Source organism: Rhinoraja longicauda, chromosome 41 (genome assembly GCF_053455715.1).
Source record: "Rhinoraja longicauda isolate Sanriku21f chromosome 41, sRhiLon1.1, whole genome shotgun sequence".
Taxonomy (NCBI): Eukaryota; Metazoa; Chordata; class Chondrichthyes; order Rajiformes; family Arhynchobatidae; genus Rhinoraja; species Rhinoraja longicauda.
Window position 1 is genome coordinate 4401864 of NC_135993.1, and position 23642 is coordinate 4425505.

A 23642-nucleotide genomic window follows, 5' to 3' on the forward strand; every position below is an offset into this window, starting at 1 on the left:
CATTTAGAACGGAGTTGAGGAAAAACCTTTTCAGTCAGAGAGTTGTGAATCTGTGGAATTCTCTGCCTCAGAGGGCAGTGGAGGCCAATTCTCTGAATGCATTCAAGAGCTAGATAGAGCTCTTAATGATAGCGGAGTCAGGGGGTATGGGGAGAAGGCAGGAACGGGGTACTGATTAAGAATGATCAGCCATGATCACATTGAATGGCGGTGCTGGCTCGAAGGGCCGAATGGCCTCCTGCACCTATTGTCTATTGTCTATAGTCACATGTACAGTGATATTCATTTTTGTATACAGTTCAGTACAAGTATCACTATACATAAGCACATATTAGCACCTCTGCCTCACCTGGAAAGACTGTTTGGGCCCTTGGATGAAGTCGAGTGTGGGAGGTAAATGGACAGGTGTTGCATCTCCTGCGATTTCAGGGGAGGGGGTGGTTTGGGTGGGAAGGGACAAGTTGACCAGGGAGTTGCAGAGGGAACGGTCCATGGGAACGCAGAAAGGGGTGGAGATGGGAAGATGTGGCCAGTGGTGGGATTCCATTGGAGGTGGCGAGGATGTTGGAGGATTATATGCTGATGGGGTGGAAGGTGAGTTCCTCGGTGATTATTTCTGTGAATTAAAATGGTTGTTGTATTCTTCATTCTTCACGTTCCTCCCACAGGCCATTGTTCGAGGCAGCAAGATTGGAATCGACGGCTCACTGAACTGGCTTCTGGATGAATTTGAGAATGTTTCTGTCACGCGTTCCAACTCGCTGCGGAGAGGGAGCCCGCCATCACTGCCCCACCGTGACCAGGCGCAGGATGGCGTGCACAGGAACGGGATGCCTGACTCCCACCCCAGGACCGCCTACCCCCCGGAGCCGGACAGGTATCACGAGCACAGGGCGAGAACTGACGGGGGCAGGCCGGGCTCGCGGGACGAGAGGGACCAGGGCCGGGACGACCGGCGCCGGCAGCGGGACGATGGGCGGGTGTACCCCCAGCAACCCAGGGGGCAGGAGCCGGGCAGGACTGGCAGCGGCCGGCCCGGACACCGGGACAAGGAGCCCCGCCCCGATCACCACCGGGCCCCCGACGCCAGGAGCCGCCAGGCGGACATCCGCAGAGGCCACCCCGAGGCCAACCACGTCAGCGAGCCGGAACACGCGGCGAGGCGGGAGAGGAACGACGGCGCCGACAAGAGGCCGAAGTCCACGTACACCGGCGAGATCAGCCCGCAGTCCCCGCGCGACAAGCGGCCCCTCTCCGGGCCGAACGTCCGCTCTCCAAACGTCCCCGATGCCGATGGAACGTTGAAGAGCCAGCACCACTCGGGGAGACCCTTCAACACCTACCCAATGGCCGATGCAGGGGCCAACAGGGGTACCAGCAGCCAGGTCTGTACGCCACCTTGCACCACCTCTGTTCACACACCGTCCGCCCACAACGACTCACACCTGCCATTCTTATCTCATGAGATCATACGTTACAGGAGCAGAATTAGGCCATTCAGCCCATCAATAAGATTATTAAGGGGTTGGACACGTTAGAGGCAGGAAACATGTTCCCAATGTTGGGGGAGTCCAGAACCGGGGCCACAGTTTAAGAATAAGGGGTAGGCCATTTAGAACTGAGATGAGGAAAAACCTTTTAAGTCAGAGAGTTGTGAATCTGTGGAATTCTCTGCCTCAGAAGGCAGTGGAGGCCAATTCTCTGAATGCATTCAAGAGAGAGCTACATAGAGCTCTTAAGGATAGCGGAGTCAGGGGGTATGGGGAGAAGGCAGGAACGGGGTACTGATTGAGAATGATCAGCCATGATCACATTGAATGGCGGTGCTGGCTCGAAGGGGCCAAATGGCCTCCTCCTGCACCTATTGTCTATTGTCAAGTCTACTCTGCCATTCAATCGTGGCTGATCTATCTTTCCCCCTCCACCCCTTTCTCCTGCTTTCTCCCCACAACCCCTGACACCCGTACTAATCAAGAATCTATCATTCTCTGCCATGAAAATATCCATTGACCTTTCTAAAGGCGCGCCTTTTTAGCCTGAGGCTGTGGCCTCTGATCCGAGACTCTCCCACTAGTGGAAACACCCTCTCTGCATCCACTCTATCCAGGCCTTTCACTATTCGGTGAGTTTCAATGAGGTCCCCCCTCGTCCTTCTGAATTGCAGCTAGTACAGGCCCGGCCAAAAGTTCGTCATATGTTAACCCAATCGTCCCTGGGATCATTCTCGTAAACCTCCTCTGGACCCTCTCCAATGCCAGCACACCCTTTGTCAGATATGGGGCCCACAACTGCTCACAATACCTTGTCTCTGGTCATTGTTCCAACCATCTACCTGTCCCCCCACCACCCCACATACATGTCAACCTATTACCTGCCATGCTTTGTCCTGCCTCTCCCCTTTTCCAGCTTTTCCCTCAATCTGTACCCAAAGCTATCCATGTTCTCGAGGGATGCTGCCTCACCTACTGTTGATCCAGCACCTTGTGTCCCTTGTACAGTTATTCAATAGACAATAGGTGCAGGAGGAGGCCATTCAGCCCTTCGAGCCAGCACCGCCATTCACTGTGATCATGGCTGATCATCCACAAACAGTGCCCCGTTCCTGCCTTGTCCCCATATCCCTTGACTCCGCTATCATTAAGAACTGCTATTCCTTTGATTAAATATACAAGCAGAATTGTGTCAGAAAGGAAAGTAATCCCATTCACTTTCAATATGAAAGATGCATTAAGTTTGGATATATACGAAGATGTCATTGCATTCCATTTAGAGCAATAATGTTCAATTCTGTGAAGCAGACTTTGGGGGGTTGGGGGGGGGGGTGCAGGGAAGGGGGAAGAGAATATATTACAGTCTTTGGGCCGAGTCTTGAGAAGGGTCTTGACCCCAAATGTCAACTGCCCATTTGCTCTGCAGATGCTGCCCGACCCGCTGAGTTCTTCCGGCCCTTTGTGTTTTTCCTCGCCATTCCAGCGGCCTCTTGTGTCAACATTCCCCATCTCCTGCCTTTCACAGCCTTTGTTCCGACGTTCCTAGTTCTCAACTAGCGTTCTCTGCAGACGTGCAAGGCCGTGTACCAAGGCTCCCCCCATGCCAATGCTAGCGTGTGGTGGAAGATTTAATTTAACGAGATATATTGAGGCTTTTGAGCAGTTTTATTATGATGCTTGGCCTGCTGTGACATCAGACCATTGAATGTAACCAGGGTTTAAAGCTGCCAAAGGTGACGGTTAAATTTCAATGAGGAAATGTTATCGACCATGGTGCGTGCATGATTTTTCTGTTTCCGTGCTGGGTCTTTCTAGTATGCTGGGATACAGTGGGAATTGTGTAGAGTAAAGGCTGTGTGCATCTGGATGTCGTGCAGGAGAAGCAATTAATGGAGTCATCCAAGAACTGAGGGAGCTGCAGGAAAAGCTATCATAGGTTGACTTTTCTCTTCCCTCTCTTTCTCCTTCCTCCTGTCTCTCTCCCGTCCTCCTTCCTGCTGTCACCTCCGCCGATGCCTCTCAGCCCTGGTTCCAAGCCTCGCCCCATTTCCCCAGCCAGCGAGGCCATTTCCTGGCTTTTTCTTATCTAACCTGCTGGGTTGGATTGGTAAGGGGGGAACTTCAGGTGCTGGCTGATAACCAAAGGTAGAGACACGCAATGCAAGGAGCAACTCAGCATCTCTGGAGAAAAGGAACTGGTGATGTTTCGGGTCGGAACCCTTCTTCAGGATTTTGTAGGCGGATCCTGACCCTTTTCTCCAGAGATGCTGCCTGACCCGCTGAGTTGCTCCAGCACTCTGTGGTCTATCTGCTAGGTTGATTCCCGTAGTTGGAGCATTTGTGACCTATTGGGGAAGATGTCTGTAAGTGTAACATGCTCTCTGAATTTTAGAAGAGTAAAAGATGACCCCATTTAAACGTGAGGTTGCTGGAAGTGACCGGTTGAGTTGTTGGTGTGAGGTCTAGTCTCGGCCTGTGGTGTCACCTGTCCTGGACAGACGTTCTCAAGCAGTTGGACACACGGTGGCGCAGCGGTAGAGTTGCTGCCTCACAGCGCTCCCCGGTTCTATCCTGACTTCGGCTGCTGTCGGTACTGTACGGAGTTTACATTTTCTCCCAGTGACCACGTGGGTTTTCTCCAGGGGGCTCAGGTTTCCTCACACACTCCAAAGATGTACAGGTTTGTAGGTTGAAGGTCGACACAAAATGCTGGAGTAACTCAGCGGGACAGGCAGCATCTCTGGAGTGAAGGAATGGGTGACGTTTCGGGTCGAGATCCTTCTTCAGTGAGATGTCTGGCCAATCAGTCTCCTCTAGGTTACTTATTTAGTCTCTGAGCTATTGGTGTGTTGTGGGGCCGGTGTTAGACTCTTATCGAAACGTATAAGATCATTAAGGGGTTGGACACGTTAGAGGCAGGAAACATGTTCCCAATGTTGGGGGAGTCCAGAACAAGGGGCCACAGTTTAAGAATAAGGGGTAGGCCATTTAGAACTGAGATGAGGAAAAACTTTTTCAGTCAGAGAGTTGTGAATCTGTGGAATTCTCTGCCTCAGAAGGCAGTGGAGGCCAATTCTCTGAATGCATTCAAGAGAGAGCTGGATAGAGCTCTTAAGGATAGTGGAGTCAGGGGGTATGGGGAGAAGGCAGGAACGGGGGTACCGATTGAGAATGATCAGCCATGATCACATTGAATGGCGGTGCTGGCTCGAAGGGCCGAATGGCCTCCTCCTGCACCTATTGTCTATATTGAGACTGTGGGCAGCACAGTGGTTCAGCGGTAGAGTTACTGCCTTACAGCGCCAGAGACCCGGGTTTGATCCTGTACGTCTTTGAAGTGTGGGTGGAAACCGGAGATCCCGGAGAAAACCCACACAGGTCACGGGGACAACGTACAAACTCCGTACACACAGCACCTGCATTCAAGCGAGAGCTAGATAGAGCTCTTAAGGATAGCGGAGTCAGGGGGTATAGGGAGAAGGCAGAGGAACGGGGTACTGATTGAGAGTGATCAGCCATGATCACATTGAATGTCGGTGCTGGCTCGAAGGGCCAAATGGCCTCCTCCCGCACCTATTGTCTATTGACCACGTCATTGAGTGAGAGACCAAGGGGTTTGATACTTCTGATGCACAGGATGCAGCTTAGTATTGTGTGTAAATTTGTCAGGCAGGGCTGTGTGATGAGGTACCTCTGTGTCTACCTCAGGTTACCAACTTCCCCTCTCATTCCCTCTCTCCTCTCTCTCTCTCCATTCCCCTCTATCTTTTAGTGTGAATGTGCTAAGTTCTAAGACGTTAATTCAGTGTTAATTTTTGATGGCAAAATACAAAGTGCTGGAGAACTCATCAAATTGGGCCAGTTTTGGGCTAGGTTAGGTACCGCGGGGCACGTAGATGTCTGTGGTGGATGTAACAGGCTCTCTCTAACTTGTATAAGAAAATAACTGCAGATGCTGGTACAAATCGAAGGTATTTATTCACAAAATGCTGGAGTAACTGAGCGGGTCAGGCAGCATCTCAGGAGAGAAGGAATGGGCGACGTTTCGGGTCGAGACCCTTCTTCAGACTGATGTCAGGGGGGGGGGGGCGGGATAAAGGAAGGATATAGGTGGAGACAGGAAGATAGAGGGAGATCTGGGAAGGAGGAGGGGAAGAGAGGGACAGAGGAACTACCTAAAGTTGGAGAAGTCGATGTTCATACCGCTGGGCTGCAAGCTGCCTAGGCGAAATATGAGGTGCTGTTCCTCAATTTCCGGTGGGCCTCACTATGGCACTGGAGGAGGCCCATGACAGAAAGGTCAGACTGGGAATGGGAGAGGGAGTTACAGATACATGATAAGGGAATAACGTTTAGTGCAAGGTAAAGCCAGCAAAGTCCGAGGGAGATCTGGGAAGGAGGAGGGGAAGAGAGGGTCAGAGGAACTATCTAAAGTTGTCTTCTCCCCTTGTCTTCAGGTTGACCTCCGGGTTGGAATACCCCATGACCTCCGACACAATGGCCCCAACGTCGCCAAGCTCAGCCCGAGTAAACCGGAGCAGGGTCACTTCAAAGGGCCCTCGTGGACCCCGGCGGCCCGGCCCCCCACGCGTCCGACACGCACTTGGCCCCCAGCTCCCCGGCCCCGTCCCCCGGCCCCGACCTGCGGTCCCCCCAGCGCGAGCCCCAGCGGGTGTCCCACGAGCAGTTCCGGGCCGCCCTGCAGATGGTGGTGGACCCGGGGGACCCACGCACCTACCTGGACAACTTCATCAAGATCGGCGAGGGGTCCACCGGCATCGTCTGCATCGCCACGGTCAAGACCACCGGCAAGCTGGTCGCCGTGAAGAAGATGGACCTGCGGAAGCAGCAGCGAAGGGAGCTGCTCTTCAACGAGGTAGAGTGTGGCTCCACCCGCGGAGAGAGGGGCCCTTGTGTGGGGGGAGGTGCCCTTGTGTGGGGGAGGGGCCCTTGTGTGTGGGGGAGGGGCCCTTGTGGGGGGGAGGGGCCCTTGTGTGGGGGGAGGGGCCCTTGTGTGGGGGGGCCCTTGTGTGGGGGAGGGGCCCTTGTGTGGGGGAGGGGCCCTTGTGTGGGGGAGAGGGGCCCTTGTGTGGGGGAGGGGCCCTTTGTGTGGGGGGGAGGGGCCCTTGTGTGTGGGGGGGAGGGGCCCTTGTGTGTGGGGAGAGGGGCCCTTGTATGGGGGGGAGGGGCCCTTGTGTGGGGGGAGAGGGGGGCCCTTGTGTGGGGGAGAGAGGGGCCCTTGTGTGGGGAGGGAGAGAGGGGCCCTTGTGTGTGGGGGGGGAGAGAGGGGCCCTTGTGTGTGGGGGGGGGAGAGAGGGGCCCTTGTGTGGGGCGGAGAGAGGGGCCCTTGTGTGTGGGGGGGAGGGGCCCTTGTGTGGGGGGAGAGAGGGGCCCTTGTGTGTGGGGGGGGGAGGGGCCCTTGTGTGTGGGGGGAGGGGCCCTTGTGTGTTGGGGGGAGGGGCCCTTGTGTGGGGGAGACGGGGCCCTTGTGTGGAGGAGGGGAGGGGAGGGGCCCTTGTGTGGGGGAGAGAGGGGCCCTGTGGACCCAGGCTTCCCCTGCACACAGTCTAATGGCACACGTAACCACCGGGAGAGGGCACAGTGTCTTCAGCCAAACTCGGCCACAAGCACTCACAGCGGTTTACTCCTCCCAACCTCCCAGCCTGTACACCTTGACTCAGAAAGTCCCACTCTACTGCACTGTCCTCTCTGCATCCTCCAACTCTCACTCCCCCGCTCTCTTTCTCCCTCCGCTCTCTTTCTCCTCTGGTCTATCACTCCTTTCCCTGCCCTCCCCCTCCTCCCTCCCCCTGGCCCCCTCCCCCCTTCCTCCCCCCTTCCTCCCCCTCTCCCCTCCTCGCTCCCCCTCCCCCCTCCTCCTCCCTCCCCCTCCCCTCTCCTTCCTCCCCCTCCCCCTCCTTCTCCCTCCTCCCCCTCCTTCCTTCCCCCTCCTCCCCCTTCCTCCCCCTCCCCCCTTCCTCCCCTCCTCCCCTCTCTCCCCCTCTCCCCTTCCTCCCCCTCCACCTTCCTCCCCTTCCTCCCCTTCCCCCTTCCTCCCCTTCCCCCCTTCCTCCCCTCCCCCCCTTCCTCCCCTCCCCCCTTCCTCCCCCTCTTTCCCCTGCCCCCTTCCTCCCCCCTTCCCTGCCCCCCTTCCTCCCCCTCCTTCTCCCCTGCCCCCCTTTCCTCCCCCTCCCCCCTTCCCCCCCCTCCCCCTCCCTGCTCTTCCCTCCTCCCTCTCCCCTCTCACCCCCTCTTGCATGTTCTCTTCCCGCCTTTCCCCATTTTGCTCTCTCACTCTTACTCTCTCTCTCTCGATCTCGTTTGCGCTTCACACCCCCCTCCTTATTTCACTCCCTTGCCCTTACCTGAGTGTTATCCCTTCTCCTGAACTGTGTATAGTATTTGGCTGCTTGACAGCGCTGGAATTTCCCCCGCCTTGCCCTGTGCTTGGACACGTTCTAACTTGCAATTAGAAAACAATTCCAGCAGAGGTGCCTGTTCCCGCCCTTCCCCTTTATACCCAGGTACCGAGCAATTGGAGTTCCCCTTCCCGATCCTTCAGGAAGACCATCAACATATCGAATTAACTAGGGCTATTCATATCCCAGTTTATTATTTTTGTTTAGAAATACAGCCTTGAAATGGCCCTTCAGCCCAGCGAGTGCATGCTGAACATCGATCACCCCGTTCACATTAGTTCTATGTTATCCCACTTTAGCATCCATTCCTTACGTGACAAAGTCGATTTTTTTCAGAGGCCAATTAACCTACAAACTTTCACGCCTTTGGGATGTGGGAGAAAACCCACGTGGTCACGGGGCGGACGAGCAAACTCACCCAGATAGCATCCACGGTCGGGATCGAACCTGACACCCACAGTCCCCACCTCATCTTCCTCAACCCTTCAACAACTTACACCAGGCTTTAACCAATTAATAGTATCAGTCTGAAGAAGGGTCTCGACCCTAAACGCCACCCATTCCTTCTCTCCTGAGATGCTGCCTGACCTGCTGAGTTACTCCAGCATTTTGTGAATAAAAATACCTTTGAATAGTATCCCAGGTGTGTCTTGACACGCTGCGATACTATCAAAGACTTGACACGCTGCGATACTATCAAAGACTTGACACGCTGCGATACTATCAAAGACTTGACACCCTGCGATACTATCAAAGACTGACTGCCAGTGGCCTGGGTCTGTTGCTCTTCTCCCTGTTTCGTTTAGTTTAATTTAGAGATGCAGCACAGAAACAGGCCCTTCGGCCCACCGGGTCCGCGCCGACCAGCGATCCCCGCACACTAACACTATCCCACACACCAGGGACAAATCACAATCATACTTTATTAGCCAAGTATGTTTTGCAACATACGAAGAATTTTATAATTTTACTGAAGCCAATTAATCTGCAACCCTGTACGTCTTTGGAGTGTGGGAGGAAACCGAAGATCTCGGGGAAAGTTCACGCAGGTCACGGGGAGAACGTACAAACTCCGCACAGACAGCACCCGGAGTCATCATGCTCCAACCTTTGCACTTGATGTAGGCAAACATTTCAAATGCCTCCTTCACCAGGTTGCCCACCTGACTCGACACCTTTAGGGAATTGTGCACCTGTACTTAAAGATTTAGTTTAGTTTAGAGATACAGCACATGGAACAGGCCCTTCGGCCCACTGAATCCATTCCGACCAGCGATCCCCACACACCAACCCTGTCCTACTAGGAACAATTTACAATTATACCAAGCCAATTAATCTACCAACCTGTATGTCTTTGGAGTGTGGGAGGAAACTGGAGCACCCAGACAGAACCCACGCAGGTCACGGGGAGAACGTACAAACTCCGTACAGACAGCACCCATAGTCAGGATCGAACCCGGGTTTCTGGCACTGAAAGGCAGCAACTCTGCCGCTGTGCTACCGTGCTCCCTTCTCTCCGATCTCTGTGTTCTGCAACATCAGATCTCGCTGGTAGACACGGAATGCTGGAGTAACTCAACGGGTCAGGCAGCATCTTGGAGAGAGGGAACGGGTGGCGTTTCGGGTCGAGACCCTTCTTCAGACTGAAGAAGTGACTACCATCATTGAATGGCGGTGCTGGCTCGAAAGGCCGAATGGCCTACTCCTGCACCTATTGTCTATTGAAACGTCACCCATTCCTTCTCTCCTGAGATGCTGCGTGACCCACTGAGTTACTCCGGCATTTTGTGTCTACCTTCGATTTAAACCAGCATCTGCAGTTTTCTTTCCTACACAAAAAGGAATAGGTGACGTTTCGGGTCGAGACCCTTTGGGTCTCAACCCGAAACGTCACCTATTCCTTTCCTCCAGAGATGCTGTCTGACACACTGAGTTTTTTGACCCAGCTTTTTGTGTCTATCTTCGATTTAAACCAGCATCTGCGGGGTTTTTCTTCCTACACATCAGATCTGGCTGTTGTGCGAAGCCAATAAGCTGTGGAGCATTAATCCTGACTTGAGAAAGGCCTTGTGTCCTTGCGGTTGCGTTTTCTGCGTGAGGTAATCTCAGTGGCGGCCATTTATTTACAAAATGCTGGAGTAACTCAGCAGGTCAGGCAGCATCTCGGGAGAGAAGGAATGGGTGACGTTTCGGGTCGAGACCCTTCTTCAGACTGATGTCGGGGGCGGGACAAAGGAAGGATATAGGTGGAGACAGGAAGATAGAGGGAGATCTGGGAAGGAGGAGGGGAAGGGAGGGACAGAGGAACTATCTAAAGTTGGAGAAGTCGATGTTCATACCACTGGGCTGCAAACTGCCCAGGCGAAATATGAGGTGCTGTTCCTCCAATTTCCGGTGGGCCTCACTATGGCACTGGAGGAGGCCCATGACAGAAAGGTCAGACTGGGAATGGGAGGGGGAGTTGAAGTGCTCGGCCACTGGGAGATCAGTTTGGTTAATGCGGACCGAGCGCAGGTGTTGAGCGAAGCGATCGCCGAGCCTGCGCTTGGTTTCACCGATGTAAATAAGTTGACATCTGGAGCAGCGGATGCAATAGATGAGGTTAGAGGAGGTGCAGGTGAACCTTTGTTTCACCTGGAAAGACTGTTTGGGTCCTTGGATGGAGTTGAGGGGGGAGGTAAAGGGACAGGTGTTGCATCTCGTGCGGTTGCAGGGGAAAGTGCCCGGGGTTGGGGTGGCGGCCATGACAGTCACTTGCCTCCTCTCTCTCCCCCCCTCTGCAGGTTGTGATAATGCGTGACTACCATCACGAAAACGTGGTGGAAATGTACAACAGCTATCTGGTTGACGATGAGCTGTGGGTGGTGATGGAATTCCTGGAGGGAGGGGCGCTGACCGACATCGTAACCCACACCAGGTATGGATCATGAGTTGCATCAACTCAGCTGCACTGTGTCAGAAACTCTCTCCACATTCGCCAACTCAACCCCCAGGCCTGTGCTTTAGTGATGGGCTGAGAGCGTGCTGCACTGATTTTGTAAAGATAGTTTTTAAGCCACAAAAGACAAAGCCCCCAATAAGATTCATAAGTGATGGGAGCAAATTAGGCCATTCGGCCCATCAAGTCTACCCCACCATTCAGTCATGGCCGATCTATCTCTCCCTCTCAACCCCATTCTCCTGCCTTCTCCCCATAACCCCTGACACCTGTACTAGTCAAGAATCTATCCATCTCTGCCTTTAAAATACTAATAATAATAATAATAATAATAATAATAATAATACATTTAATTTATATAGCGCTTTTCTGGAAACTCAAAGACGCTTTACAGAGTAAATAAAACATAAAAATAAATCAATAAACAAAAGAATTATCCACTGACTTGGCCTCCACAGCCGTCTGTGTCAATTAATTCCACAGATTGACCACCCTCTGACTAAAGAAATTCCTCCTCATATCCTTTCTCAAGGTACATCCTTTTATTCTGAGGCTGTGGCCTCTAGTCCTAGACTCTCTCCCACTAGTGGAAACATCCTCTCCTCATCCACTCTATCCAGGCCTTTCACTATTTGAAATTGACAGGGTAGTAAAGAGGGTACTTTTATTGCCCCCTGATATGGATCTTAGAGATCCCATGGTTCTCGTTTAAAGATCAGGAGAGAGAGAGACAGTCTTTCTCTCCCTGTTAAAATGTCCGCAGAACAGACTGTTCTCGTTATTTGTAAGAGCTTGCTGAATACAAACCAGCCACTGTGTGACTTGCAGTGCAGCAGTTTCTATCTTTAAAAGTAATTAATTGACTGCAAAGTACTTTGGACTGGTCTGAAAGGGACGAGAAAGTTGCTATAGAAACGCAAATCTCTCTGAACACTGGGAGACGGTTTGATGCCAGGCCCAACAGCAGACCACTCTCGGTTGCGATACACGACACCAAGGGCAGCAAATGTTCCCTGTCACTCCGATAAGGCACTGCGTTCAGGTCGGGCACTCAAACGTTGTGGTGGGGGAACTAGGGAGAGAATCCTCTTCATCCTCTCTCCGGGTCTAGCCTTGTTGTTCGTCTCTGATCCGCTCCCCAAACGGCCGGGGCACTTGTCAGGTCTCGTCTGGCCACCACCCAGCGCTAACTTTCAAAAGAAAATTGCGAGGAGATTTAATTAAAAAGTTTCCAAGGTTACGGAAGGGCCACGATTGGCTGAACGCTGGCCTCCTGCGCTGTGGGACTCTCTGAGAAGAGGAAGAGTGTAGAGTGCACATACTCGCAAAGTTAAAACATCATACACTAAGCCGTAAGTCAGTGCGGTTCATGACCCATCTTACCAAGGGATACAGCAGTTCTGAATAAATAAGCTGATTTTCTTTGAAAGATCTTTCATCTGTGCTCGTTTAGTTTAGGGTTACAGCGCGGAAACATGCCCTTCGGCCCACCGAGTCCGCGCCGAACAACGATCCCCGCACGCTAACAATATCCTACACACTAGGGGCAGAACCCGGGCTCGATCCTGACTACGGGTGCTGTCTGTACAGAGTTTGTACGTTCTCCCCGTGACCGCGTGGGATTTCTCCGGGTGCTCCCACTCTCCACACTACAGGGTTTGTAGGTTAATTGGTTTCAGTAAAATTGTAAATTGTCCCATGTGTGTGTGTGTGTGTGTGTGATGGTGTTCGTGCTGGTCGGTGTGGCCTCTGGGTTAAAGGGCCTGTTTCTATGCTGCTTCTCGAAAGTCTAAAATGTAGTCTCCCCGACAACGGTCTGCTTCCTTGCATTCGGTCCTACGTAGCTTTGGTTCATAATATTTGGCACTGATGTTGCAGTTTGATTGATTGAAAGATACATACTGACCGTCGATCACCAGTTCACACTATTTCTGTGTTATCCCTCTTTCTCATGCACTCACTGCACGCTAGAAGCAGTTCACAGAGGGCCTTCTTCTTCTTGCGTTTGAGGCAGCAGACGTTGTGAAGCTGCTTCTGCTGTCTCCGTTTGTTGACGTTCGCCTGACTGAGGTCGTTTGACAGGGCTCATCACGGGGAGGCCAATTAACCCGCAAACCCACACTTCTGTGGGACGTGGGAGGCTATTGAGGGCATGCAGCGTGGGTTAACTCCCGGAATGGCGGGACTGTCGTATGTTGAAAGACTGCAGCGACTAGGCTTGTATACACTGGAATTTAGAAGGATGAGAGGGGATCTTATCGAAACGTATAAGATTATTAAGGGGTTGGACACTGGAATTTAGAAGGATGAGAGGGGATCTTATCGAAACGTATAAGATTATTAAGGGGTTGGACACGTTAGAGACAGGAAACATGTTCCCAATGTTGAGGGAGTCCAGAACAAGGGGCCAAACAGTTTAAGAATAAGGGGTAGGCCATTTAGAACCGAGATGAGGAAAAACTTTTTCAGTCAGAGAGTTGTGAATCTGTGGAATTCTCTGCCTCAGAAGGCAGTGGAGGCCAATTCTCTGAATGCATTCAAGAGAGAGCTAGATAGAGCTCTTAAGGATAGCGGAGTCAGGGGGTATGGGGAGAAGGCAGGAACGGGGTACTGATTGAGAATGATCAGCCATGATCACATTGAATGGTGGTGCTGGCTCGAAGGGCCGAATGGCCTCCTCCTGCACCTATTGTCTATTGAAACCCCACGAGGTCACAGGGAGTGCGTGCAAACTCCACACAGATGGCACCCGAGGTCAGGATGGAACCCGGGTCTCTGGCGCTGTGAGGGCAGCCACTCCACCAGCTGTGCTACCATGCTAGCCCTTAAAATGTTATTGAAATAAGGAAGAGTATTCGGATGACAGAATCTGTTCTAAATTATGAATTCAGACCGCTGGTGCCTGATAATGACTGTTGGATTCTGTGCCACAGGATGAACGAAGAACAAATAGCCACTGTCTGCCTGTCCGTGTTAAAGGGGTTGGCCGTGCTCCACGCACAGGGTGTGATTCACAGGGACATCAAGAGTGACTCCATTCTCTTGACTCACGATGGAAGGGTAGGTATAAGCAACAAACACACAGCATGTCTAAGCAAACTGTGTCTCCTCACAGTCTCATTTACATTATAGTCCACTGGTAGCTTTGATAATCCATTGTGCAGGGAGGAAGGAACTGCAGATGCTGGTTTACACTGAAGATAGATACAAAACGCTGGAGTAACTCAGCGGGTCAGGCAGCATCTCCGGAGAGAAGGAATGGGTGACGTTTCGGGTCGAGACCCTTCTTCAGTCTTCACCCATTCGTGTGCAGGAAGGAACTGCAGATGCTGGTTTAAACCGAGGATGGACACAAAAAGCTGGAGTAACTCAGGCAGCATCTCTGGGGAGAAGGAATGGGTGACGTTTTGGGTCGAGACCCATCTTCAGACTGAGAGGCTGAGGAAAGGGAAACGAGAGATATAGACAATGATGTTGAGAGAGAGATATAGAACAACGGATGAAAGATATGCAAAAAAAGTGACGGTGATAAAGGAAGCAGGCCGTTGTTGGGTGAGAACGAGAAGCTGGTGCGACTTGAGTGGGGGAGGGGTGGAGAGATTCATTCATTCTCTCCAGAGATGCTGCCTGACCCACTAAGTTACTCCAGCATTTTGTGTCTATCTTTGATAATCCATTGAAGGTCTCTATAAATCATTTTATCAATCTTCAAATGATTGAGGTGACATTATACTGAGACAGAATGGACTAACTTTCATTTTGTGTGTAACTCGTCAATTCACTCCCTCATATCTGACTGTTTTAACTAGTGTCTGGGTCTCTGTTCTTACTCATACTAAAATGCTCTCCAAAAAGGGCTCTGTTTTTCCTTGATCTTTGATCAGCACCATTTTAAGTGGGAACTAGACCAAGTGGATCTGTTGGGCCCAAACCTTTCCTGCATTGGTGCAGCACCCTCTCCTCCCCCTCCCTCCATCCCCCCCATCCCTCCATCCCCCCCCTCCCTCCATCCCCCCCTCCCTCCATCCCCCCCCATCCCTCCATTCCCCCCCTCCCTCCATCCCCCCCCTCCCTCCATCCCCCCCTCCCTCCATCCCCCCCCTCCCTCCATCCCCCCCTCCCTCCATCCCCCCCTCCCTCCATCCCCCCTCCCTCCATCCCCCCCTCCCTCCATCCCCCCCCATCCCTCCATCCCCCCCCTCCCTCCACCCCCCCCTCCCTCCACTCCCCCTCCCTCCATCCCCCCCCCCTCCCTCCACCCCCCCCTCCCTCCATCCCCCCATCCCCCCCCATCCCTCCATCCCCCCCTCCCTCCACCCCCCCTCCCTCCACCCCCCCCCCCCCCTCCCTCCACCCCCCCCCTCCCTCCACCCCCCCCCTCCCTCTATCCCCCCTCCCTCCCTAGATAGATTTAAACTTTAAAATGTGAATAAAAATGTACCACCGATTTCAATGAAACTTCTTCCATTAGCACCAAATGAGTGGTGAGTAAGGTGGGCCTTACTTGTGAGAAAGGTGGGCCTAAAATTGTATCGTGTACCGTTTTGGGTGTAGTTCAGGAACAAACAAACAAACAAGAGATTTAGTATATAGATTATTGAACCACAGACCTAATCAATGAGTGTGGTCAAACCTTGTATCCAGGGGGGCAGTTTGGTCCTGCCACCCTCTCTCTCCTCCACCCTCTCCCACCCCCTCTCTCTCTCTCTCTCTCTCTCTCTCTCTCTCTCTCTCTCTCTCTCTCTCTCTCCTCCACTCTCTCTCTCTCTCCTCCACCCTCTCTCTCTCTCTCTCTCCTCCACTCTCTCTCTCTCTCTCCTCCACCCTCTCTCTCTCCTCCACCCTCTCCCTCTCCTCAACCCTCTCTCTCCTCCACCTTCTCTCCCCCACCTCTCTCTCTCTCCTCCACCTTCTTTCTCCACCCTCTCTCTCCCCTCCACCCTCTCTCCTCCATTCTCTCTCCTCCACTCTCTCTCTCCTCCACTCTCTCTCTCCTCCACTCTCTCTCTCCTCCACTCTCTCTCTCCTCCACTCTCTCTCTCCTCCACTCTCTCTCTCTCTCCTCCACTCTCTCTCTCTCTCCTCCACCCTCTCTCTCTCCTCCACCCTCTCTCTCTCCTCCACCCTCTCTCTCTCCTCCACCCTCTCTCTCTCCTCCACCTTCTCTCCTCCACCTCTCTCTCCTCCACCTTCTCTTTATCCACCCTCTCTCCCCTCCACCCTCTCTCTCTCTCTCTCCTCCACTCTCTCTCTCCTCCACCCTCTCTCTCCTCCACCCTCTCTCTCCTCCACCCTCTCTCTCCTCCACCCTCTCTCTCCTCCACTCTCTCTCTCTCCCCCCTCCACCCTCTCTCCCCTCCACCCTCTCTCTCTCTCCACCCTCTCTATCTCTCCTCTCTCTCTCTCTCCCCGCTCTCTCTCTCTCTCCCCTCCACCCTCTCTCTCTCTCCCTCCCCCTCTCTCTCTCCCTTCTCCCCTCCACCCTCTCCCCCTCTCTCCCTCTCCCCTCCACCCTGTGTGTGTGTGTTGGGCTGTGCTTTGGCAATGAGCAGGTTCCGTTGCTGTGCACCCAGCAGTGTGGAACATGCACTGTGCACCCAGCAGTGTGGAACATGCACTGTGCACCCAGCAGTGTGGAACATGCACTGTGCACCCAGCAGTGTGGAACATGCACTGTGCACCCAGCAGTGTGGAACATGCACTGTGCACCCAGCAGTGTGGAACATGCACTGTGCACCCAGCAGTGTGGAACATGCACTGTGCACCCAGCAGTGTGGAACATGCACTGTGCACCCAGCAGTGTGGAACATGCACTGTGCACCCAGCAGTGTGGAACATGCACTGTGCAGGAGATCTCGTTACCAGAGGGAATGATTTTGTTTTGTGGGGGGAGGAGGTAACTCTGGCCTCCAATCAAATGCAAATAACAAAGCTGAAAGTTTGCTTCGATTGGGTGTGTTGCCCCTTTGTGGCCACGTGAGGAACTGCAATGGGAACATCGAGCTGTAGACCCTTTGGCCCAGTTTGTCCATGTTGGCATCGTGGGCTAGTCCAATATATCTGCATTTGGCCCATTGCTCGCTAAACGCTTCCTCTCCATATATCTGTCAAAATGTCTTTTTAAAGTCACAATTTCATCCGTTTCTATAGCTTCCTCTGGCAGACCATATTTCAGACATGGACTATCCTTTGAGTGGAAACAGTTGTACCTGAGGTCCCTCTTAAATTCCTCTCACCTTAAGCCTAAGGTCTAAAATTCGCCACATTGTGGGGAAAAAGATAGCGCTCACTTTATCCATGGCCCTGACGACCTTGTACACTTCAGTAAGCTCACCCCTCGGGCGGCACGGTGGCGCAGCGGTAGAGTTGCTGCCTTACAGCGAATGCAGCGCCGGAGTCTCAGGTTCGATTCTGATTACGGGCGCCGTCTGTACGGAGTTTGTACGTTCTCCCCGTGACCTGCGTGGGTTTTCTCCGAGATCTTCGGTTTCCTCCCACACTCCAAAGACGTACAGGTATGTAGGTTAATTGGCTGGGCAAATGTAAAAATTGTCCCTAGTGTGTGTAGGATAGTGTTAATGTGTGGGGAGCGCTGGGCGGCACGGACTCGGTGGGCCGAAGGGCCTGTTTCCGCGCTGTATCTCTAAATCTAAAAAATCTAAATCTAAAAAAAAAATCCTACATGACTTAGACGAAGGGATTAAAAGTACCATTAGCAAATTTGCAGATGATACTAAGCTGGGGGGTAGTGTGAATTGTGAGGAAGATGCAATAAGGCTACAGGGTGACTTGGACAGGTTGTGTGAGTGGGCGGATACATGGCAGATGCAGTTTAATGTAGATAAGTGTGAGGTTATTCACTTTGGAAGTAAGAATAGAAAGGCAGATTATTATCTGAATGGTGTCAAGTTAGGAGGAGGGGGAGTTCAACGAGATCTGGGTGTCCCAGTGCATCAGTCAATGAAAGGAAGCATGCAGGTACAGCAGGCAGTGAAGAAAGCCAATGGAATGTTGGCCTTCGTAACAAGAGGACTTGAGTATAGGAGCAAAGAGGTCCTTCTACAGTTGTACCGGGCCCTGGTGAGACCGCACCTGGAGTACTGTGTGCAGTTTTGGTCTCCAAATTTGAGGAAGGATATTCTTGCTATGGAGGGCGTGCAGCGTAGGTTCACTAGATTCATTCCGGAATGGCGGGACTGTCGTATGTTGAAAGGCTGGAGCGATTGGGCTTGTATACACTGGAATTTAGAAGGATGAGGGGGGATCTTATTGAAACATATAAGATAATTAGGGGATTGGACACATTAGAGGCAGGAAACATGTTCCCAATGTTGGGGGAGTCCAGAACAAGGGGCCACAGTTTAAGAATAAGGGGTAGGCCATTTAGAACGGAGATGAGGAAGAACTTTTTCAGTCAGAGAGTGGTGAAGGTGTGGAATTCTCTGCCTCAGAAGGCAGTGGAGGCCAGTTCGTTGGATGCTTTCAAGAGAGAGCTGGATAGAGCTCTTAAGGATAGCGGAGTCAGGGGGTATGGGGAGAAGGCAGGAACGGGGTACTGATTGAGAGTGATCAGCCATGATCGCATTGAATGGCGGTGCTGGCTCGAAGGGCTGAATGGCCTACTCCTGCACCTATTGTCTATTGTCTATTGTCACCCATTCCTTCTCTCCTGAGATGCTGCCTGACCTGCTGAGTTACTCCAGCATTTTGTGAAATAAATACCTTCGATTTGTACCAGCATCTGCAGTTATTTTCTTACACTACGTTCCCCATAGTTCAAGTCAGCAAGTTTAGTTTAGTTTAGAGATACAGTGCGGAAACAGGCCCTTCGGCCCACCGAGTCCGTGCCAACCAGGTGTCACCCCGTATACTAGCGCGATCCTACACACACTGGGGACAATTTACAATTAACCAAAGCCAATTAACCTTCAATAGACAATAGGTGCAGGAGTAGGCCATTCAGCCCTTCGAGCCAGCACCGCCATTCAATGCGATCATGGCTGATCACTCTCAATCAGTACCCCGTTCCTGCCTTCTCCCCATACCTCCTCACTCCACTATCCTTAAGAGCTCTATCCAGCTCTCTCTTGAAAGCATCCAACGAACTGGCCTCCACTGCCTTCTGAGGCAGAGAATTCCACACCTTCACCACTCTCTGACTGAAAAAGTTTTTCCTCATCTCCGTTCTAAATGGCCTACCCCTTATTCTTAAACTGTGGCCACTTGTTCTGGACTCCCCCAACATTGGGAGCATGTTTCCTGCCTCTAATGTGTCCAATCCCCTAATTATCTTATATGTTTCAATAAGATCCCCCCTCATCCTTCTAAAACCTGTACATCTTTGGAAAGTGGGAGGAAACCGGAGCACCCGGAGAAAGCCCACGCAGGTCACTGGGAGAACGTACAAAATCCATAGAGACAGCACCTGTAGTCCGTCCGGATTGAACCCGGGTCTCTGGCGCTGTAAGGCAACAACTCTACCGCTGCCTATCTAGATAACATCCTGGTGAATTTCCTGTGCACCCTTTCTAACTTAATGGCATCCTTCCTCTCACTGGTGACAAGTTGAAGGCTGGAAAGTTTTATCGTAAAATTGCGGAGGAATTAAGTCAGAGTTTCTTTATTTGTGTTGACATTTAAGTTGTTACAAAATTGAAAACACATTCTTCCAGTGGTTTAATGGTTTCTGTGATCACTGTCTCCCTGTATGTTGGGACATGCATTTTGTTTTGCGTTTGTTTAAAAATGGGAAATTGGCCAGCAATCTGTCAGCCCAGCATTGCGATCCAATGTTTACGGTGATCGTTCTTGGCAAATGGACAGCCTGTTCTGGGCCTGCACATTAAAGGCTCCAGTGAGAACAGTGAGAATGGCAGCAATAAAAGAAAACGAGAGTTTATATTTCAAGGAATGAAATATTTTCTTTGCAAACTTGGGGGGAAAAAAAATTCATACAGAGACAATTATTGTATTAACGATGAACACAAAGTGCTGGTGTAACTCAGCAGGTCAGACAGCATCTCTGGAGAAATAAATGGCTGATGTTTTGGGTCTATTCGGGTTGAGAAGAAACTTTTTCACCCAGATAGTTGTGAATTTGTGGAATTCTCTGCCACAGAAGGCAGTGGAGGTCAATTCACTGGATGAATTTAAAAGAGAGTTAGATAGAGCTCTAGGGGCTAGCGGAATCAAGGGATATGGGGAGAAGGCAGGTACGGGTTACTGATTGTGGATGATCAGCCATGATCACAATGAATGACAGTGCTGGCTCGAAGGGCCAAATGACCTCCTCCTGCACCTTTTTTCTATGTTTCTATGGGACCCTTCTTCTGACTATTCTTCATCCCGACCCGAAACGCCAGCCATCCTTTTTCTCCAGAGATACTGCCCGAGCCCCTGAGTTACTCCAGCACTTTGTATCTGCCTTTGGTGTAAACCAGCATCTGCAGTTCCTTGAATTACTGCATTAACTCTCTTCCTAACGGCAGTTTCCTTACTTGCACCCATATGTTTCGGTTTGGTTTTTGTCGTCACGTGCACAGGCGTACAGCGAAATGCTTGCGCTGCACGCTATCCCGTCAAATCAACTCGTATCATACGATATATCCTCTTCTGGGAAAGCACCTGGTCGCCACGTTCCGGTGCCTTCCTGCAACTTCCAAGTCATAAGTGACAGGAGCAGAATTAGGCCATTTAACCCATCAAGTCCACTCTGCCATTCAATCATGCCCGATCTATCTCGCTGGAATTTAGAAGATTGAGGGGGGATCTTATAGAAACGTACAAAATTCTTAAGGGGTTGGACAGGCTAGATGCAGGAAGATTGTTCCCGATGTTGGGGAAGTCCAGAACAAGGGGTCACAGTTTAAGGATAAGGGGGAAGTCTTTTAGGACCGAGATGAGAAAGTTTTTTTTCACACAGAGAGTGGTGAATCTGTGGAATTCTCTGCCACAGAAGGTAGTTGAGGCCAGTTCATTGGCTATATTTAAGAGGGAGTTAGATGTGGCCCTTGTGGCTAAAGGATCAGGGGGTATGGAGAGAAGGCAGGTACGGGATACTGAGTTGGATGATCAGCCATGATCATATTGAATGGCTCGAAGGGCCGAATGGCCTACTCCTGCACCTATTTTTTCTTTCTATCTCTCCCTCTCAAACTCATTCTCCTCATCCTGGTCCAAGGAGATCTGTAATATTTTTTAAATGTTCTCGCTATCAGGCCCGGTGTCGTGGCGGCACTGGACAGATGGTGTAGGGGTCGGCCTGGCCCAGCGCGATGCATTCGGCTCCCTCCAGCCGCCTGGCCCGTGGTACTCCGGCAGACCGCGCTCGACCCGCTCGCTCACCAGCCCGCTGCAACACCCTACAGTGCACCCTCCCTCTGCTCTCCTGGGGTAGACTGACCCCCTTCCCCCTCCCCAATCTTCCCACGTCCCCAATCCTGGACTTTCCACACATCACTTTAACTTCATGTTTCATGTCTCTTGTGTTTTATGACTGTTGGCAAACCAATTTCCCTCCCGGGATAAATAAAGTTCTATCATATCGTATCCTATCAGTATATCAGTGCAGTTTGATATACAGGGATTTGGAAATTTAGGTTATTTTATTGTCACGGTGAAAAGTTTTTTTCGCTGCATGTTATCCTGCGAAACAACGTTTCATGATTAACATAGAAACATAGAAAATAGGTGCAGGAGGAGACCATTTGGCCCTTCGAGCCAGCACCGCCATTCATTGTGATCATGGCTGATCATGGCTTGTATACACTGGAATTTAGAAGGATGAGAGGAGATCTTATCGAAACGTATAAGATTATTAAGGGGTTGGACACGTTAGAGGCAGGAAACATGTTCCCAATGTTGGGGGAGTCCAGAACAAGGGCCCACAGTTTAAGAATAAGGGGTAGGCCATTTAGAACGGAGATGAGGAAAAACCTTTTCAGTCAGAGAGAATGGGAGAGAGAAAGAAATGCAGACACAGAGAGAAATACAGACACAGAGTGGAATTCTCTGCCTCAGAAGGCGGTGGAGGCCAATTCTCTGAATGCATTCAAGAGAGAGCGAGATAGAGCTCTTAAAGATAAAGTCCGATTAAAGATAGTCCGAGGGTCTCCAATGAGGTAGATGGGAGGTCAGGACCGCTCTCTAGTTGGTGATAGGATGGTTCAGTTGCCTGACAATAGCTGGGAAGAAACTGTTGCTGAATCTGTAATTGGACACTGTAATTTGCAGGTTGTTACTGACCTTTGTGCTCTCTGTTTGCCTTGAAGGTGAAGCTTTCAGACTTTGGCTTCTGTGCCCAGGTATCGAAGGATGTGCCCAGGCGCAAGTCACTGGTGGGCACCCCTTACTGGATGGCACCAGAGCTGATCTCCCGGTTGCCGTATGGACCAGAGGTAGGCAAATTGGTGTTCTCGCTAATCTTACTTATCCTTGTCAGAAACGGATTTCAAAATGCAGGTTAGAGTTTGCAAAAATATATTCAAGTGTACCTGGGTCCTGTGCTGTAGTGCAGAAAGGAACTGCAGATGCTGGTATATACTGAAGATAGACACACATTGGTGGAGCGGGAGCACGTGGCCGCTGGCTGGGTGAGGTCATGTGGGGCGCGGGGCGGTGACGTCACCCCTTGTCCCGTGTTTGGGAGTGAGGAAGTTGGCAACCCTTGTGAGACTGTTCCTTGATTCTCTGCCTCAGAAGGCAGTGGAGGCCAATTCTCTGAATGCATTCAAGAGAGAGCTGGATAGAGCTCTTAAGGATAGCGGAGTCAGGGGGTATGGCGAGAAGGCAGGAACCGGGTACTGATTGAGAATGATCAGCCATGATCACATCGAATGGCGGTGCTGGCTCGATGGGCCGAATGGCCTCCTCCTGCACCTATTGATTATGCTGGTGGCCTTGCCGAGGCGGCGTGAGGTGTAAATTAAGTCGATGAATGAGAGGTCTGCAGTGAGGATGTGATGGTTTTGTTGTATTTTTGAGAGCGTGGGTGAAAGAAAAGGAATTTTATCTTTAGACTGTAACTTTTTATAAGAATGTTTCTAACCGTTGTATTAGACACATCAAGATTCAAGATTCAAGATAGCTTTATTTGTCCCTCCTAACCCCATTCTCCTGGGGTTCTCCCCATAACCTCTGACACCCATAATAATCAAGAATCTATCTCTCTCTGCCTTAAAAATATCCGCCGACTTGGCCTCCACGGCCTTCTGTGGCAAAGAATTCCACAGAGGGTAGAAACATGGAAACATAAGAGGAGGCCATTCGGCCCTTCGAGCCAGCACCGCCATTCATTGTGATCATAGAAACATAGAAAATAGGTGCAGGAGTAGGCCATTCGGCCCTTCGAGCCTGCACCGCCATTCAATATGATCATGGCTGATCATCCAACTCAGTATCCTGTGCCTGCCTTCTCCCCATATTGGTGTTATCTAATCAGTGCCTTGCATTCTGAGAGCTTTTCTGAATCCAATAACCTTTCCCTCAGTTTATTTTGAGTTTTGCGGGGGTTTTGGGTGAAAGGGGTTTCTGTGTTGCCCGCTAACACACATGGCACACCCTCTGCCGTTGTTTGCAGGTTGATATCTGGTCTCTGGGGATAATGGTGATAGAGATGGTCGATGGGGAGCCACCCTACTTCAATGAACCACCTCTGAAGGCCATGAAAATGATACGGGACAACCTGCCTCCCAAACTGAAGAATGGGCAGAAGGTAACGTGCAGCCTTGGCCCCAGCCAAGTATTGATAACGTCTTATTCACAAAATGCTGGAGTAACTCAGCAGGTCAGGCAGCA

At 51.4% G+C, this 23642-nt stretch overlaps 1 protein-coding gene across 1 annotated transcript in view; it reads left to right on the plus strand.

Moving 5' to 3' along the window:
- Nucleotides 1-23642, plus strand: part of LOC144611678 (serine/threonine-protein kinase PAK 4-like) — a 44836-nt gene that overhangs the window by 16937 nt on the left and 4257 nt on the right. Inside the window, 7 exon segments of the mRNA XM_078430896.1 lie at nucleotides 669-1385; nucleotides 5948-6047; nucleotides 6050-6366; nucleotides 10693-10826; nucleotides 13781-13907; nucleotides 22118-22243; nucleotides 23425-23559. Of these exon segments, the coding sequence (XP_078287022.1) occupies nucleotides 669-1385; nucleotides 5948-6047; nucleotides 6050-6366; nucleotides 10693-10826; nucleotides 13781-13907; nucleotides 22118-22243; nucleotides 23425-23559 (1656 nt within the window).